The sequence below is a fragment of the Vanacampus margaritifer genome, chromosome 2, assembly GCF_051991255.1.
Source record: "Vanacampus margaritifer isolate UIUO_Vmar chromosome 2, RoL_Vmar_1.0, whole genome shotgun sequence".
NCBI classification, from domain to species: domain Eukaryota; kingdom Metazoa; phylum Chordata; class Actinopteri; order Syngnathiformes; family Syngnathidae; genus Vanacampus; species Vanacampus margaritifer.
In genome coordinates, this window is record NC_135433.1 from 45,779,570 (window position 1) to 45,799,100 (window position 19,531).

General features: G+C 38.9%; 1 protein-coding gene across 3 annotated transcripts in view; it reads right to left on the bottom strand.

Moving 5' to 3' along the window:
* agap3 (ArfGAP with GTPase domain, ankyrin repeat and PH domain 3) overlaps window positions 1-19,531 on the bottom strand; it is a 215,939-nt gene that overhangs the window by 75,813 nt on the left and 120,595 nt on the right. For all 3 annotated transcript variants that reach the window (XM_077556576.1, XM_077556577.1, XM_077556575.1), the window contains exons 5-10: window positions 18,066-18,207; window positions 17,860-17,994; window positions 15,073-15,200; window positions 14,058-14,213; window positions 8,859-8,942; window positions 1,711-1,815 (exon numbers count right to left, since the gene is read on the bottom strand). In XM_077556576.1, the coding sequence (XP_077412702.1) occupies window positions 1,711-1,815; window positions 8,859-8,942; window positions 14,058-14,213; window positions 15,073-15,200; window positions 17,860-17,994; window positions 18,066-18,207 (750 nt within the window). The remainder of the gene's footprint in view (window positions 1-1,710; window positions 1,816-8,858; window positions 8,943-14,057; window positions 14,214-15,072; window positions 15,201-17,859; window positions 17,995-18,065; window positions 18,208-19,531) is intronic.

The following is a 19,531-nucleotide window of genomic DNA, read 5'->3' on the forward strand; positions in this document are numbered from 1 at the left end:
CGCATACAAAGTGCTACACATGGAATAAAAATCACACAGTAAAGAGAGGTCGAACAAAAATAAATACATTAATAAATAAGGCAAGTTACCAGACATGTGAACCTAGCTTTTACTTAGCCCAACTTTTTCTACTACTCCTCTACTTTGTTTTTTTCGGGGAAGTCTGGCACCAGACTGCCCCTCGCAGGTCATTCTTGGTACTACAACAATATATGAGTAGATATGATTATGTGTGTGGTGTGCCGTGTTGTCATCTCAAGTACTCTACACACGTAAAGGAGAAGTCAACCCTATTCCATCCATCCATCCATTTTCTTGGCCGCTTTTCCTCACTAGGGTCGCGGGGGTGCTGGAGCCTATCCCAGCTGGCTTCGGGCAGTAGGCGGGGTACACCCTGAACTGGTTGCCAGCCAATCGCAGGGCACACAGAGACGAACAACCACACTCACATTCACACCTAGGGACAATTTGGAGTGTTCAATTAACCTGCCATGCATGTTTTTGGAATGTGGGAGGAAACCGGAGTACCCGGTGAAAACCCACGCAAGCACGGGGAGAACATGCAAACTCCACCCAGGAAGGCCGAAGCCCGGACTCGATCTCACGTCCTCTGCACTGGGAGGCGGACGTGCTAACCAGTCAGCCACCGTGCTGCCAAGTCAACCCTATTTTTATTTTTATTTTTATTTTTACAATAATATGTTCTATGCAGCCCCACTGGTCTAAATATATTATTCTGGTTAATGTTGTGTTAGTGGAATATGAATTAAGCAGCAAAATCCAGCCATTTTTAATCCATCTCAGCAGGTGGCCATTTTGCCACTTGCTGTCGACTGAAGATGACATCACAGTTGCTCAGGTGGCAACGACCAATCACAGCTCAGCTTCAGAAACCAGGTGAGCTGTGATTGGTCGTTGCCTGAACCCTAAGCAACGGTGATGTCATCTTCAGTCGACAGCAAGTGGCAAAATGGCCGCCCCCTGAGATGGATAAAATTGACTGGATTTTGCTTTATAACTCATATTCCACGAATGTAATATTAATCAGAATGTCATGTTGAGACTAGTGAGGTCATATATAACATATTATTGTCAAGAAATGTTTAAGGTTGACTTCCACTTTAAGAGCAATAACTATTTTTTTCCTTGCTACGGGTCTCTCAAATAAAAACATTTAAGCATGCATGCAAATATATCGACTGACAAAAGAAGAGTCATAGATAAAGACTGACGTTTTTCGGCGCGGCACCGACAGCCAGTCGAGTGTTTAAGCCGTATTAGCGGCCCGGCGGGACGGTGACAAAGATGGATGTGAAACGCCGGTCAGGCTCGGCTGCCACGCGGGGATAGCCATTACGAGTACAAGGCAGTGTGGAGCCCAGACGGGGCCGCGTCTCCATTAGCCATCGGCGGGAATGAGCACCACGGGAGGGAGAGATGACCACCAGGACGCCCTCTTGCTTAACACTAATGCCCGAGACAGGAGAGTGGCTTAAACAGCCATTATATAGCAATCAAGCCCAAGCGAATCATTAGCTACGTGTTTGTAATCGACTTCGATGCAGCAGCGGTAGTAAATGTAATCGCACGGAGAGAGAGTGAAGCTCAGCAGTCGGGACGAAGGGAGAGGACCAAACACATAAACCCGATTGAAAAAGAAATGGAATGTGAGGAGGAGGAGGAGGGGCTTGCGGGCGCGACCATACTCACGTGTAAACTGGGGTGATAAGTGAGGACGCCGTTATCGCACAGCGTGACGTACTTCTTCTTCCACTCCTTGTTGAGGGATTTGCCACTTCGCTTCAGGAGGATTCCCTGGAAGAGACGACATCGCGCGCGGTGAGCGGCAGCCATCAATGGACGTTCAACACCATAAAAACAGCTAGCGTCGCTATTACGCAAAGCGCTCGGAGCAACCAGAACTCGTCGGGAATTTAGTCGGGAATTGAGCTAAATGTTAAGCACTAGTTTGTCTGAAGTGAAGGTGTCAGAGGTGAAGAAGAAATCAAAAAGTTTGTTTACAATAATATGTTGTATGTGCCCCCACGCGGCATTTTAAATCCGATTGCAATTGTGGAACATGCGTTATGCAGGAAAATCCGCCCGTTTATATCAATCTCAGGAGGCGGCCATTTTGTCTCTTGCTGTCAACTAAAAATGACATCACAGTTGCTCATGTAATGACCAATCACGGCTCACCTGTTTTCTGAGTTTGGTAATGTGACGTTTAGCTGAACTGTGATGGGTCGTTACCTGAGACCTGAGCAGCTGTGATGTCATCTACAGTTGACAGAAAGTGACCAAATGGCTGCCCCCTGACTTGGATAAAAATGGGTGGATTTTGCTGCTTAATTCATATTCCACAAACAATATTATTCATAATGCCGTGTTTAGACCAATGGGCCTGCGCAAAATATATTATTGTAAAGAAAATGTTTGGGTTGACTTCATTTTATGTATTTTTATTTCAATCTCGCTAAATAATGGTTTAATACACTAAACGTTAAATAATGGTTTAATACACACAAAAAAAAGACAACTTGTATTTTTTGTGGCTAGAACAGTAATTTAAGTTTGAAGAACGTTAAAATATAAATGATTGACTTTTATGGCAACTACAGCATGTTAGCACAACAAAGCAAGCCAGTTGCTCCAAAACAATTTGCCTAGTTGTTTTTCCTTATATCTTTAAATTGGCGGACAACAGCAAAAGGGGCAATCGTTTTTCTAAACTCTTATTTCTTTGTTGTGACGTGTGTACATTTTTCACAACAGTAAAACTTAAAAATATTTAGATGAATTGACCAACCTAAAATTTTATCAAAGTTTGTTGTCTTGAAATTTTGAGTTTAATTCAACTTTTCAATTTTTTTTTTAATTATAGCAACTTTTGATCAATCCATATCAATTTCACATTTCACTTTAACATTTATTTTAAGTGTGAAATTGAATAATTAATTACTACCGATCAAGCCACGCTGATTTCTGGTTTAGGCCACGCCCACTCCAAATACAGATACAGATCATTTAGATCAGGGGTGGCCAAGTTCGGTCCTCGAGAGCCACTATCCAGCCTGTTTTCCATGTCTCCCTCCTTCAGCGCAGCTGAATCTAATGATCAGCTCATCAGCAAGCTTTGCAGAAGCCTGATAACGATCCTGATCATGAATCAGGTGTGTTAGTGGGGGGAAACATGGAAAACAGGCTGGATAGTAGCTCTCGAGGACCGAACTTGGCCACCCCTGATTTAGATCATACAGATGGTGGTGTACTCGCTCATCTCTAGTATTTACTAGGGACTACAAGGGATTCATAATAAATAATGAAAAAAAAGGAAGGAATCAATTTTTTTAAATAAAATTTTTTACATACACATTTTTGCATTTATTTTTCTACAAACGGAACCCATTTTCTATGAAAATCCAATCTGGCCCCTTAACACTAAAGTTTGTCCACTGCTAATCTAATCGGAATTTTTGTTTAATTTAATCCATATGCCAAAAATGGCCAACATGCTTTAGTGAAAAGGCTTCTGTTACTTCAACCAACAAAACTGGGTCACAGCAGTTTACACTGTCAACATTTTAAATCTTGAAGGCATATACACTAAATTAATTGATAATATAGATGAAAGAAATCTGAAAATATGATCATTTTCTAACTACAAACACGTCATTAAAGTGTTTTTTTAAAAATGTATTTCTGTATTTATTTTACAAGATTTTATTTTAATAGTAACCACTAGCCTATTACAATTTCATTCAAATGAGACGCATACAGTAAACCATTAACTCGGAAAGGTATCTAAACATTCCCTCCAATTCGGTGGCTGTCATCTTTAGTGATGCAAGTGATTCAGTGCGGTGACCATCTGAACCTTCGCACTCCCTTTGGGGCACATTCGGACCTCCTCCCTGCATTCATACACATAACACAGCGAACTCTGGAAGACCCCACTAATCCGGGGGATTAGGGAGTGTGATCGCCCCCTTCAAAACCCAAACAGCACCTTTTTTTTTTCTCTATTGGATTTTATCATCCAAGGTAGGGGCGGAGGCCGTGGGGGGGCTTTTAAGGTTCTCTTATCTGCCGAGGGAATCCGCTGGTAAACAAAGCAAGTTCCTCGGCTGGAGGTGACCAAACGCTTCTGACACAAGGGCCAGCAGGCTCTCTGGTGTTAAATGGTGAGGAGGGGCACGCTTAATTAGGGGATTAAACATAGCCCATGTTTGTGCTTTTACAGCCATTGTGTGTATGTGTGTGTGTGTGTGATGGAGTAGGGAATGTGGTGGAGGAGGAGGAGGGTGTGTGTTTGCTTGCAAGGCCCAAACTGCAGGCTTTAATCCTGATTAACACATCAGGAAGTTGACCGTCGGTGACCTGGGCACCAGGCTGTTTGCCGACAATCATCCTAATCCCGACCATCACTTTGTTGGTGCGTTTGTGAGCTGTATAGCTAAAAATAAATGTAACATAAGGAAGTGCACTACTTGATATTGCTAAATAGACGCATTTTCACTTTCTTATTTTAATATCTACAGTATAGTTGCTACATGTCATATTCCACACTGCCATAAGTAATTGAACAATTCAATTATTTAGAATTGCTATATAATCAGTGTAATTGCATTATTTGGTCTCACAATAATTTAGTGACGGTGTATGTATTGTATTTGTTATTTTAAAAATAACAATTGCTTAGATTTAGATGTCATTTCATATTAAATTATTTATAATATTAAATAATGTATAATATTAATTTATTACTTAATATAAATGTAGTATTAAGTCATTTTTAACATTAAATAAATGATAATATTAATTGATTACTTAATATAAATTTAATATTAGGTAATTTTAATTATATCTTTTGTTCAGTATATTTTTGTGTATTGCCTGTAAAATAAAATTGCTCAGAGCTACTTCACAATAAATGTGGAAATATGGTGTGCTGAAAATGGTCAAATTTGTCACAACATTGCTAGATTTTATTATTATTATTATTATTTTATTATTTATTATTCTTTTTCTTTTGTTATGTCTTTAATTTATTAGATTTTTTATTCTTATTTTTTTAATCAATTTTTTTAGTTTAGTTATTTTATCATTTTATTTATTATTTTATTTTATATATTTATTTATTATTTAACTCTTCATTATTTATTTTCTTCTTGAAAAAAAAAAAAATTAAAAAAACCCGAGATGAAATAATGTATTTTAAATAACACACAATTAACTTTCTTTTTCAACTAACTCTTTTTCCTTGTTAAAGTTTTTAGGAATCAAAAAGTGCTTTTAACCTAATTACTTTTTTTAATGGATGATTTTATGGTAAACTTGATGATGTCCTTCAGCTAATCACTCCCCCTCTTCTCATCGCCATCAATAAAATAAATGTAAACAAGTATAAACAGCACTTTCTAATCATAGAAAGCAAAATGACGGCGCCGCCGGGCAACCCGGGCCGCCGTCACGTCGCGTGTTCTACAAGAAAATATGCTGTTCATATCATGATCTCGCTGGGGCGTGCACTAATCTATATGTGCAATCAGAACGCGCCGCTTCTTCGTATTATTCATCAGCGCCGTGAAGCGGATCGATAGACGACACCGCGGCGATAATGTGAAAATCTTTAACAACGGGCGCAATAATTTTTCATTTGTGTCACATCCGGTTGCCGACAAACGACGAGCGGGCCTCATGCTTGTGAGGGTGCTGTGTGTGTATCATATGGAGAGTGAGGAGGAGAACAGGTTTCCTTAACCCCTGGGCGTTATTTGACCATTTTTTGGCTTTTTGTTGGTTCTGACCAAGCCATTTCAAAATAAAATAACGCCCAGGGGTTAAATTGTATCTCACAATAAGACTGATGAAACACAGTGTGTGTAATATTCCATATCAAAGAGGTATATTAAAAAAATAAATCATCACACACATGATCTGGCGCATTGGTTAAAAAATAAAATTAAAAAAATAAAATTAAAAATAAATTAACCAATTAAGGCATCATGTTCAATCACATAAACGATCGGTTAAAATTTTGATTTTGTTGAGGAAGTTTCTCATTTATGGGCCCATCGTGTGTGTGTGTGTGTGGTGTGCGTGTGTGTGTGTGTGTGTGTGTGTGTATGTGTGTGTGTGTGTGCGTCACACCTCAGCAGTGAGTCCATTGTTACCCTCCCTAACTATTTTTATAGATAGGAGGGGGGAAAGGGGGGTGTAGGCCTGCCGTGCGTAATTTGGATCTGTTTGAAGGAGGGGGGGGGCAATGAGGGGGAGTGGTAATTAAGATCACATTGACACTTTGATCCCCCTTGATTGTCCATTTGACTGGTCTGCAGATCTGTTAGTCACACTAAGCCCCCACGCCCCCCCCCAAAATCCTTTGTAGATAAAGAAAAAAGTAAGGGAGAAGAAGGGGGTCGGGAGGGGGTCATGATACTGCCACATAATGTGTTGCTTAACAATGAGAGGGGTTTACCCTCAAGATGGCTCGGAGGTGCGTGTGTGTGTGTGTGTTTAACTTCCTGCTCACCTGGAATAAGTAGACTAGCAAGGGAATTACATTTATCTACTTTAGAAGGAGATATAATGCAAACATATTGTGGGCAGATATTTAGGACGATGCTTAAAATGGCGGCTTTGTATTCAAATGTGTAATTAATTCCATATTGTATATGATTCAGTGTCATTTTATTTAAAATATATAATTCAGAGCTTCTATAATGTAGCTTTCATTTATGGTATTTATTTAGCCGTGTACATAAATAAGTAAGAATGTTTATGACACAAAGTAAATCAAATCCTTAGTGCAGCAGGCATGATTTAATATCAAAGTCCTACTTCAGTGTATTAGTAATATTTAATTTAGCACAAAATAAGAACAGCAACCCGACCAAACATAAAAGATGTGACATTACATCTTACTAGCACAAATTAAATATATGAATGAGTATGCCAAATTTTGGTTGTAGCTCCAAAATGACGCAAATAGGGCAACACAAATGCTCACTTTTTATTAATAGGTTAACAATGTGTAGTTTGTTGCGCTACATTATTCTAACAAGTGTTCAAAGTATTTTTGCCCCTGCAATATTCACCAGTAATATTAGCTAGCAACAGCGATTGACAATAACAGAAATTATTTTGAATGCAAAGATAAAAATGATTATTCTGATACATACATACGTACATCTTATTCTGAAAAACCAACATGATAATAACGACACACTTTAAGATATTTATCATATAAATATATATTTTTTGTCTTTTGACATTAGTGTTACATACAGTATGTTCTCAGCATGTCAATAAAGGCACAGTAGCACTTAGTAGGAATTTGTGCGCCACCGTCAATGCCGCTTTAGCTGTGCTGTGCTGCCATCTAGTGGCCATTTCAACACACGACAGATGAAACACCTCAGAAGCACTTGCCTTAAATTTTACATTGAAATAATCTCAAGGGAGTTTCAAAAATATATATATGCTGAAATAATGGTGATTACTTAATTCACTCACCATTTTTATTTCAGTGTGAAACCTGGGCCTGTTTAGTTGAACATAATAAAATATATTACTCTTAATAGGAAACAAGGATATATTTAGATTAAATCTTCCTTCTGTCATCTTGTGGAAGAGCAAGATATATTAAAAAATACATTATTTCAAAAAAAAATAAAAATAAAATAATTTTCAGACCAATTAGGTGAAATTAAGTTTTTCCCATAGCACACCTGATTATCTGTCAAGGCACAATAGTAATTGGCAATCACTACTATTATTACTATACTAAAATCTTGAGTAGTCATTTGTAGTCATTCATAAAAACAGTAAGCACAGTATTGCTGATTTTTTTATATATGTTTTAATATCATCTTATATATTGTTTTAAAGGGGAAGTCAACCCAAAAATGTTCTTTACAATAATGTGTTCAATGCACTAGTCTAAACACCACATTTTTATTAAAGTTGCGTTTGTAGTCTTGAAACGACTGAAAATGACATCACAGTTGTCAGGGCTCAGGTAACGACCAATCACGGCTGACCGGTTTAGTGAAATTGGTCATGTGACATTTGCAAACTGAGCTGTGACTGAGTTGATACCCGAGTCCTGAGCAAATGTGATGTCAATTCCAGTCAATAAATAGCAGGTGGCAAAATGGCCGCCCCCTGAGATTGTTTAAAACAAAAAGAGGATTTTGCTGCTTAATTCATATTCCACAAATGCGATATTAATCAGAATACATAATTTAGACTAGTGGGGCTGCATAGAACATTTTATTGCAAATAATTTTTGGGGGTTGCCTTCCCCTTTAACTCATTCACTGCCGTTGACGGCTATAGGCGTCAAAAATTCATTTGAACTATTTCTATTAGTTTAACATTTTTTTCCACTTTTTTTTAACAAGAGTATGAAAACCTAGAAAAAAAATATTGTACATATAGAACAAATATAAAATTTGTGATTAATTGTGAGTTAACTATTGAAGTCATGATATTAATTTTAATCGCCTGACGCCCCTGATTTTTAATAATCTTTGAAAAAAAAAAAGATTTAAAAAAAATGTCCAGGTTTTCATACTCTTGTTAACAAAAGTGGAAAAAATGTAAAACTAATAGAAATAGTTCAAATAATTTTTTGACGTTTATAAGCGTCAATGGCAGTGAATGACTTAAAACGATATACAAGATGATATTTAAAAAAAAAAAGTAAGATTTTAAAAATGTGCCCAGAGACACTAGACATCATTTAAACATGAAGGAGGACAAATACAGTGCACGCCAATGCAAAAAGGTGTTCCATACTCACCTGGTGCATTGTGGGAAACTGAGACTATAATGCGTGTGTATGTGCTCACCTGTTTGATAGGAATGGCCCTTCCACTGCCTATGCTGTCTGTCTTACTCTCAACGCTCTTTGACTGCTCGCTGGCTTTCCGCGACTGCAAGGAGAATGAGAGACACAATCAGACGCCGCCACGATGATGATGATGTCATGGTTGTGTTGTGTGTGTGTGTATGAATGCGTGTGCGTTTGTGTGTGAGTTGCAACATAAAAGTCCAAAACAAAACAGCTCAAAGACAAAAAGCAGAGCAGCGCGACAAAGAGCAGGAACACCAACGTGCAAAAGCAAGACCACAATTGACACACATCTCAACACTGAGGACGACCACAGATTTATTCTTAGGTTGATTTTTGAGTCATGACTCAGCCCTGAAACCCTTTTTCGGTGATCCGTTTTGCTGCCGGTTTGACTCCCAGCTCGGATGGGGGAGTGGCTGCCGCTTGAGCATAACGCAGTCAATATATTAAAAGTTATTTTTTTAAAAAAAAGGGAGAGAAGGGATTATTAGTTCATGTCAGTATCAGCAGCTTCCTGCGACCGGAAAACTCCTAAAAGGGTAAAAGCAGCTTATCACATATTTCCTTCAAAACAAGGGAAAAGAGCATATTTGCATCGTCATTTGTTGTCAATAAAGCTTCCCACCCAAAAAAGACAAAAAAAAGATGAGTAGGGACAAACGTTCATGGTCTCACTCAGAAGATGAAGAAAAACGCCCAGTTACCCATGAAGAGAGGGAGACTTGCACTCACTTTTCATATCTCTAACATTTTTATTTGTTTCGACCGTTAGGATGACTTGTTTGAGCTTCTATACAGACACCATACAAAGCAAGTCACAAAGTTCACTTCAAAATATTCAACAGATTGAGAGCCAAACATTTGCAGTTCCCCACAAAGTATAGGATGGACGATAAAAGGCAGTATTTCATTTCATATATGTTCTTCCTTTTTTTTTTTTTTTCGTGTATAGAATCAAATACAATACAAGATATACAGTAGTCTATCGGGTTGAAGGTAAATCGGCTCGTGATAGAAAAAGCAATTAAGCGAGAGTTCCTTATCATCTCCGGAAAAAAGAAAAGAAAGATAGAAGAACAGAATAATAATATTAAATCAATCAATAAACCAAATGGAAAATACACACAAGTGGAACTACATTCATACAGGTCGGTGCAACCCCAGCTTGTCTCTATGCTAACTGACTTTTATGAAGGCCTTCATAAAAAAAATCAAAAATCAAAACACTGCTCTAGTCTCACTTGCAAAGGAGAAGGATTCAAAGAAAAACAACAAAGGAGAAGAAAAAAAGAAGAAGAACGTGGCAACTCGAGTCCTTCAGTCCTGGTTTATGGCAAAAAGGCAGTGCGACGATGTAAGGTGGGGGACGTGTGTCTTTTCGGTGGCAGACAGGTCCAACTTTGTGTGTGTGTTTTTGTTTTCGAATGCTGTGTGTTTGAGTTGGGGGGGTTTGGGTGGGGCATTTCCAGTACAGTCCCTGCAGTCTGTTTCATGCTAATTTCTCAATGTTTCATGATTCAAAAGCTCTTCTAATCGGGGGTGGAATTGGAAAGCCCTTGTAGTTGACCGAAGGATCTGTAGATGGGATGCTATTGGGGCGGGGGCAGGGGGGGCGCGGGGGGTCTAAATACCACTGGATGAACTCCGAGCTTAATGTGCTTGTCAACACGCATAAAAGAAGGACAGACGTCTTCGTAATGGAAGCACTAGGAAGAAGGATGATATGATCCAAAATGGCGGCAAGGGAGGTGCGTCAAAATAATTAACTCATTCACTGCCATTGATGGCTATAGACGCCAAAAATTCATTTGAACTATTTCTATTAGTTTAACATTTTTTCCACTTTTGTTAAATAGAGTATGAAAACCTAGGATATTTTTTTTATTGTACATTTAGAACAGATATAAAATTTGTGATTAATCGTGAGTTAACTATTGAAGTCATGCGATTAATTACGACGCCTGAAGCGATTAAAAAAAATAAATAAATTAGGGCCGTCAGGTAATTAATTTTTTTTATCGTAATTAATCGCATGACTTCACTAATTAACTCATGATTAGTCACAAATTTGATATCTGTTCTAAATGTACAATAAATAAAAAAAATCTACTTTTGCATACTCTTCTTAACAAAAGTGGAAAAAGATATTAAGCTAATAGAAATAGATAAAATGAATTTTTGACATCTATAGCCGTCAATGGCAGTGAATGAGTTAATAGGGGGCCAATTTTCTCAAATTTGAATTGGGGGACATTAAGGCATATTCCCGTCCTTCCAATCAATCAATCAATCAATCAATCAATAAAAAAATTAAAAAAACACGGCGTGACCTACTTACACAAGAAAAATAAATAAATAAATATTTTCGGACAAGGATGATTGGGAATATTCTCTCTCTCAAAAATGGTTCTCCATTGCTTTATTAACCGTACACCCCCTCCCCTTCCTCCAGAGCTCCTCCCACCCTCCTCCTCCTCCTCCTCCTCCTCCTCCTCGCTGCTCCTCAGAAGGTCATGAGCTGAAACTCCCGCTCGGCCTGCCACTCGGGCACCCACACCGGGTAGGTGGCGTGCTTCGGCATCTCCATGACGCGGACGGGGAGGAGCGGATCATTTCTCTGGTGGACATGGTTAGTCACTACCTAGCAAGGGAGGAGGAAGGGGGAGTGGGGGAGGGGGAGGGGGAGACAACAAAGAGGGAGGTATAGCACAAGGCCTGGACTGCTCGGAGTGCCGCCCACGCGCGGCTCCCATAGCAGCCGTGGAAGGCAGCAGAGGAGGATGAAGAAGAGTAGAGGACAGGGGGGGAGGTCAGCGCCAAGAGGGGACTGACCAAAGAGGAGAGGGGGAGACAGGGGGGAGAAGAGGCAAGAAAAGAAGACATCTCACCTTGCCTGCACTGTCAGAAAAAAAGGCCTATGGTTGTTTTCCACTGCAGTACAGAAAATTCCCCAAAAGTTTGAATTTGTGGGGGGGTAGGAGAAACGTAACTGTGGAACCCCAGGGCAGTGGCATAGCATGGGGTGGGGGGTTGATATGGTGGCAGAATTCTGAGCAGAGAACTAGAAATAGTCTTCATGTCTACCTCGCAAAATTACAAAAGAAAAAATGAAAAAAGGAGCATCCTCTATTATTCTCTGAAAAATTGACAAATGTGCTGGAGCTATGCTGAAGTGAGTTGAGGATTTCCATTTAGATACAATGACGACTGCTCATTCCCAACACTACAGTAAAATCATTTTGTGTTCGATTCCTCTTCCCATTTAACAATGCTCGTAATTTCGAACTTAAGTTTCAAATGTTTGGGAAACCCCGGCCTACATTTTTTAATGAATCCCATCGGCAATTGTAACATGGGGTGGGGGCAAGGGAGACGTTAACACAAAAACACAAATTTTGAAAAAGGGTGCACTTTTTTAGGGTGGACGCTCCATAGTAGTAGTAATGGTAGAGTTTTTGTCCCTCATGACGGTTCCTGAAGCTACAATCAAACAGTCCAAACGGTAGATGTGTGTTGGTCAACAACTAATAGAAACAAAACAAAAAACGTGGCTTGCTATATTTTTCATCATTTTCTGCATTGCTAATCGTGAAGTACGGTGGCCCTGATGCTGTCCAAACTTTTTCGTTTGAGAGCTGCATACAGAGAAAGGATACAAGGATACAAGGGGCCCCAAAAAAATTTAAACTTTCATTTATTAAGCACACTAAATTTAATCAAGTAAGCAATTGCATATTGCACCTTCTAGTTAATTCAATAAATGCAATAATTAAATAACAGCTTTCTATTAAAGGTGATAAGGCAAATAGTTCAGGAATTTTTAAGATTTTGGCTTCAAACCCCTGCATTGAACAGCAGCCAAATCCGATCTCCACAATCAGAACCAAAAGAAAAGCAAACCAGTAAGCTGACCATTTTTAAAACGGTTACTTGAGGGTCATTCATGTGATATCTTCATAAAACAGATCTTGACACAGAGCAGAAAGTAAAATAAATGATTTTTCCAATATAATTATCTTCATACATCAATGTTTTGAAGAAAAATCTTTTTTTTTTCTTTTGACGTAGTTTATTTCTATTATCTGATTATTTAGAAACAGAAAAATATATATAAACCTGTTTTTTTGTAGTAGTAGTAGTGGCACCTATTTTTTGTCACGTGGGCCGGTTAAAAAAAATGAATGGCAAGCCAGAAATGGCCCCCGGGCTGAAATTTGGACACCACTGCCCTAACGGCTCAAAAGTACTTAATCCAACCAACACTACATCTCTGCCCATTGGGTTAATTACTGGACTCCAAGGTCATTTTAAAGGTTAAAATAGGTTTAAAAAAAAAAAAGTAAGAAAGCCCTTGTGCAAATAAAAAGTACCACCCCAGTGCCAAGCCAGTTTTACCCCTAAAAGTACAATAACACACTTTTTTTCTGAGAGTGTGAAATCTGTCTCAAATCCAAGAATTAATATTGACAATCTAGAGCATTATTTTAAAGGTTGGCTCGAATCTCTGAGACAAATTTGAGGCTCGGTGAGATGAGGAAAAGGAGAAATGAGCGGCAGGCAGAAGGGGAAGAAGACAATTATAAAAAAGACACGCTAAGGAAGTTTAGAGTGGTTAGTGCACACCACAGGCTGCCGGTTAAAAGCAACAGGACACGGACTGGGGGGGTTGAGAGAAGACGAGGGTTTGGGATGGGCAGGTTTTTTCTCTCTCTCTCTCCTTTTTTTGTTTTTTAAGATCAGATTTGACAGGGGCAAGTGGGGAGGGTGTTTACTATGTGAAGTAAAAAGAGAAGAATCCAGTCAGTCAGAATGAGAGGGTGTGGGGGTGAGAGATTTGGATTGGACAGCGCAGGGGGGGCCTTCGTCGTCACAGGTTCCGTGAGAAACCTAATCCACTCACTACATCCAATTAGAGAAAAAAAAAGGACAAGAAAAATTCCCACAGTGTTAATCTTTGTTATTTGCTTTTTGAAGGGCTCTAATATAACTTGTGTTTTTGTTTTCAGTGCTCATTGTGCTGAACCAGCCTGCATAGGAGACAAGAAAGGTGGCTCGGGCACTTTTTGGTCTTGATATGACCCCCCCCCCCCCCCCCATTCCCCACCCGCTCCCGCCATTCGGTGGACAAAGTGCGCCGCGCCCTTCCCTAGTAATGCGAGTGGGTGTTACTTTGCATCAGCTGTCGCATACTTACTGTGAAAATGTTGGAGCGGCGCTTGGACTGCTTGCGAATGGGCGTGGGCGTGTTGGAGGCGGCGATGGTCTCAATGCGCATCTCCCGCTGGCCTATGCTGGGGGTGGAGGGGACGGAGGAGGAGTAGTCGCTGAACGCGCAGCCGCCGTTGGCCGCCTGGCGGAGGAGGAGGAGGAAGAGGAAAAAGGAAGGAAGGTCAAGAGGACACCATCGGATGAAAGGGAGGAGAGGAAGTGAGAACATCAAGTCAATTTGGGTGCGATTTTACATATGAAAACCATGCAGACTCTTTAATTAATATAATAATAATAATAATAATAATAATAATAATAATAATAATAATAATAATAATTTGTGTGGAATTGATCATTGATTAACTGTGTCTTTGGAGCAACTATGGGGAAATGAAGTTCAGTGTAGTACTTAAGTTGGACCAGCAGAGGGTGCTGTTGATTCAGGCTTTACTTATTAGCAAAGAAGGCAAGATACTGTACATATAGTGAAATGCCGTTATTCAAATGAGTTAGAGACAGACCATAAATAGTCAAAAATGCTTATAATTGTCTATATCAATCAAAAGTACAGGGATGCAAGCATGCATTTGCAAACCCATTAAAATAACAATTACTACTTTCCTATTAACCAACACTTTAACAGTAGTTTGTGACATCAGAAAAATAATAAAAATATGGATTAATTTTTTAACAAAATTTTCAGGTTAAGGTTCATAACCGCACCACAAATAGTTGTGGTTAGCTGATAATTGGACCAAATTTGAGCTCTCCCACCTCCCACAATTCCAAATAATGCCCACAGAGTCTAATTGTCAGACGTCTCTGAGAATTGTCCAAAGTGATTACAGTATACTGAGGTGTGAACTAGAGATTTTTCCTCGTGGATTGCAAATCCTTATGTAAAACAAATGGAGTTCATCCTTTCAAGCTGGCATAAGATGCAAAAAAATCAATTCATTTGAGACGACCACATGACCCGCAAACTGCCCTTCTGCTCCTACCTGATTAATGTGAACCGAGGGGATGGATGCGGCAGGGACTGACGAGTGGCTGGGCGAGTTGGGTAGAGACTTGCAAGGGCCGATGGAGAGCTGCTGCTTTTTTCTCATGGCCACCACCTTCTGGGCCACTGCAGGAAAAACAAGTAGAATAGCGTTAACATAGTCTTTGCATTTGCTTCTTTCCTCCGTCATGTGAACATGGCACATTCCAGCAGGATGAGCAGAACTGGACCAAAATATTGGGTAGAGAGGTAAAGATATGAAAAATTCATCCGATGATTATCATGACGGAAATAATTATGATTACCAGTAATGTCACGATAATTCTATCAACAATTTTAATTTTTAAAAGCCTTTTAAAGTCCATTTACATAGAATATATTTTTGCTTTTAACTCATTCACTGCCATTGACGGCTATAGATAACAAAAATTAATTTGAACAATTTCTATTAGTTTAACATGTTTTTCCACTTTTGTTAACAAGAGTATGAAAACCTAGAATTTTTTATTGGACATTTAGAACATATATAAAATGTGTGATTAATTGTGAGTTAACTATTGAAGTCATGCGATTAATGACAATTAGGGGCGTCATGCGATTACATTTTTTAAATTGTAATTAATCACATGACTTCACTCACGATGAATCACAAATTCTAAATGTACAATAAAAAAAATCTAGATTTTCATAATCGTGTTAGCAAAACTAGAAAAAAAATGTTAAACTAATGGAAATAGTTAAAATGATTTTTTGACGTCTATAGCCGTCAATGACAGTGAATGAGTTAATTTACAGTATTTGGGCGGCATGGCTCAGTGGTAGAGTGGTCGTCTCTCAACCGTGAGGTTGTAGGTTCGATCCTCAGCCCTTGTGACCCTCCTTTGTGACCCTGTCGAAGTGCCCTTGAGCAAGACACTGAACCCCAATTTGCTCCCAGTGGACCTGGCAGCGCCCGGCATGGCAGCAGCTGACCACTGGTGTATGAATGTGTGTGAAGGAGGGAATGTGACACATTATAAAGCACTATAAAAAAAGCAGTCCATTTTATTCCCAAATACATACTGTAAATGTACATTTTCATTAATTGGCAAAGCAGATGACTGAAAAAGAATAATCACAACCAATTACGTACGTTGTCATTCGCTGAAAATGTGGCCAACGTTTGCGCGGCCCCCGCACAGTCCCCCGTTTAATTAACGCGGCGAAACGCAAATTAGCGGTGGGAAGACGGGAAGCGGTGCTGACAGCTGAGACAGGTAAGCGCTGGGACGACTTCGCGTGACAGCAGAAACACCTTCATCTCTTTTTAATCGGTTCCAATTGGGAGGCAATTAAAGAGTCGGACCAGCAAAGGCCAAATCAGCATTTTATTTGATATTGTGGCGAGCATTTAAATATGCGATGGGGAGAATAAAGGATGACTTCATTATAGATTCAAGGGGAACTTTACATAGTTGATGCTTTTTAAATAGAAAGTATATAAATGTGAAGACATAGACAAATAATGCATGCACAATGGTCCGCTGAACTGTGAAGTGGGTGGGGGGGAAATGAGCCTAAAATTCCCAAACTACAGTAGATGACTATTGGCCCTGGGTGAGAATGCTAACGGGCGTGTGAAGGTGATATAAGCGCATTACGCCACATACGTCCAGCACAGAGAAGCTTTTTGGGACCATTCAGTTACCGAAAAACTTACAAATCTTTGATTCTCAGTTTTGCTATTCATTGTGTTTTGATGAGTGGCAAAATGCCAATGTTCATTCACACACTGAGATGCGAGAGTCAATACAATGTTAACAACCTGTACGCTAACGTAAGATTCCCTGAGTATGAAAAGATTTTAGCCCGATGGATAAGCACTTTAAATTGTGCCATGAAACCAGGGACTATTGTAACATTATAATATTATAACAGGCTAAAAGTTGGTATGCTAACTTATAAACAAGTAGGAACCCAGGTACAAAACATGTTAATTTCGGTTTGACAAAGGATTTTACATTGTGTCATGTAGTCAAATACTATTTGTAATGATAATGTGCTAGCATGCTAGTATTTGGCATGCTATCTTAGGTGGCAACTGAAGACCAAAACAAAACTTGAAGGAAAATGTGCCATAAGAATTGATTAAAATGCTAAAGAGGATAAAAAGACGTCAGGCCGAGCGCTAAGCTTTTCCATCATGCCAAGTTGGTATGCTAACTTATAAACAAGTAGGAAAACATGCTAATTTCGATTTGACAAAGAATTTTACATTGTGTCATGTAGTCAAATACTATTTGTAATGAGAATTGATAATGTGCTAGCATGCTAGTAGTTGGCATGCTATCATAAGTGGCAACTGAAGACCAAAACAAAACTTGAAGGCAAATGTGCCATGAGAATTGATTAAAGTGCTAAAGAGTATAAAAAGACGTCAGGCCGAGCGCTAAGCTTTTCCATCATGCCGAGTTGGTATGCTAACTTATAAACAACTAGGTAAACATGCTAATTTCGATTTGACCAAGGATTTTACATTGTGTCATGTAGTCAAATACTATTTGTAATGAGAATTGATAATGTGCTAGCATGCTAGTAGTTGGCATGCTATCTTAGGTGGCAACTGAAGACCAAAACAAAACTTGAAGGCAAATGTGCCATGAGAATTGATTAAAATGCTAAAAAGTATGAAAAGACGTCAGGCCGAGCGCTAAGCTTTTCCATCATGTCATGTATGTTTTTGTAAAGAGACTTGATCAAATACGAACATGATGCTACCAAAATGTATGCTAACATGTCCTCTCACCATCCTGGAAGACTCTCTCCACATTGAGGCCGTAGGTGGAGCAGGTCTCGTAGTACGTGCAGCGCTTCAGGTCATTGGACAGCTTTCTGGCCCGCGAGTCATCGATCACTCTGGGGTTGGCGGCGCTGATGGCATCTAGGACAAAATTTGTGTTTTAAGAAATGCCCTGAATGAAGACTGATCGTGAGCAAGTCCCACGCGCACACCTTGTGTCCCCACGAGGACCATGGGCACCTCGGCTGCGTTCCTGTAGCTGGACAGACGCAGGAAGTAGTTGTAGACCGTCTGGAAGCTGATCTCGTCCTCCAGGCTGAATACGAAGACCACCGCGTCCACCCAGGCGGCAAACTGAGGACACAGAAGAAGAAGATGGACGTTAACTCATTCACTCGCAGCCATTTTCACTGAAGCAACCCCCTTTGCTCCCAGGTGTTTTACTGGATTTGAACTGATTTTGCAAAGCCCACAGAATATTGTGTTCTATTGCTATAAAAACGTGGGCCCTACCAAAATAAAGGTTAGAGTCTCTTCTTTCATCAGGAAACAAAAGTATATTTGTATCTGTTTCCGCAGCATTTATCATTAGAATATACCCAAGTTTCATCGTTGAGCTGGTTGCTCTCTTATAATCTGCTGCCACTTGCTGGCCGTTTTTTTTGAATAACTACCATTGCTTTAAGCAACATCGTCAGGCCAGAGGCAGCATCAAAGCCTTCTGTATGCTCTAGCATAAAAAACAAAACAAAAAAACGTATAAATACGTTTTTGGAACCATGGTAATATTTAAAATGGAATGTTTTTCTACGTTTTGGGGAGCAAATGAATTAAATATTCACATTTTCCCTGTTTCTTTTTGTGTGTGTCTCAAAACAGTTTAGTTAGCTACAGGTGGATTATTATTATTATTACTTTGATTACATAAGTAAATTATTGGTTTTACAATGCACACCGATGAATAGAAATTGAGATTGACATTAAATCAATTAAAAAAAAATTGGGAAATGAACATAATGCCAAATTAATGAATTAAAATACAATATTAAATAAAAATAGCTTTTTTTATGCATGGAAATGACAATAATAAAAGTTTTTTACACAATAATAAAAATATCACAATGACACCATGTATGTTATGTATGTGAAATATTCTGAACACTAAATTGAAAATGAAATTAATAAAAATAACATTAGTTTAATTATATTTCTGTGCGCGTGTGTACATAATATAAAGTTTAAATTAAAGATAGAATAAGAAAATTTTAATATTTTAGGATCATATTGAAAAAATAAATAATACATTTAGCAAATACCAACATAATACAAAATCTAACTACATATTTGCATACTCGCATACAGTAGCTGGAATTCAATTTACACGTCTCTTAGAATTTTTAGTATGGTAACAGGAAATATAGCAAATATCTTGCAATATTCACATTCATGTAGAGTTTATCCATTTGTTTATTATTGTTTGCAGTGGTGTATATTTCCTCATTGGTCAATTAATAAATGATCACTTATTCCCATGATTGTGCAAGTAAACCAGGGTTGGGCACACTCTTTCCTCGAGGGCCCGAAGCCTGCAGGTTTTGGATGTTTCCCTTCTCCAACACAGCTGATATATGATCAGCTCATCAACAAGCTCTGCATAAGCCTGGTAACAATCCAATTG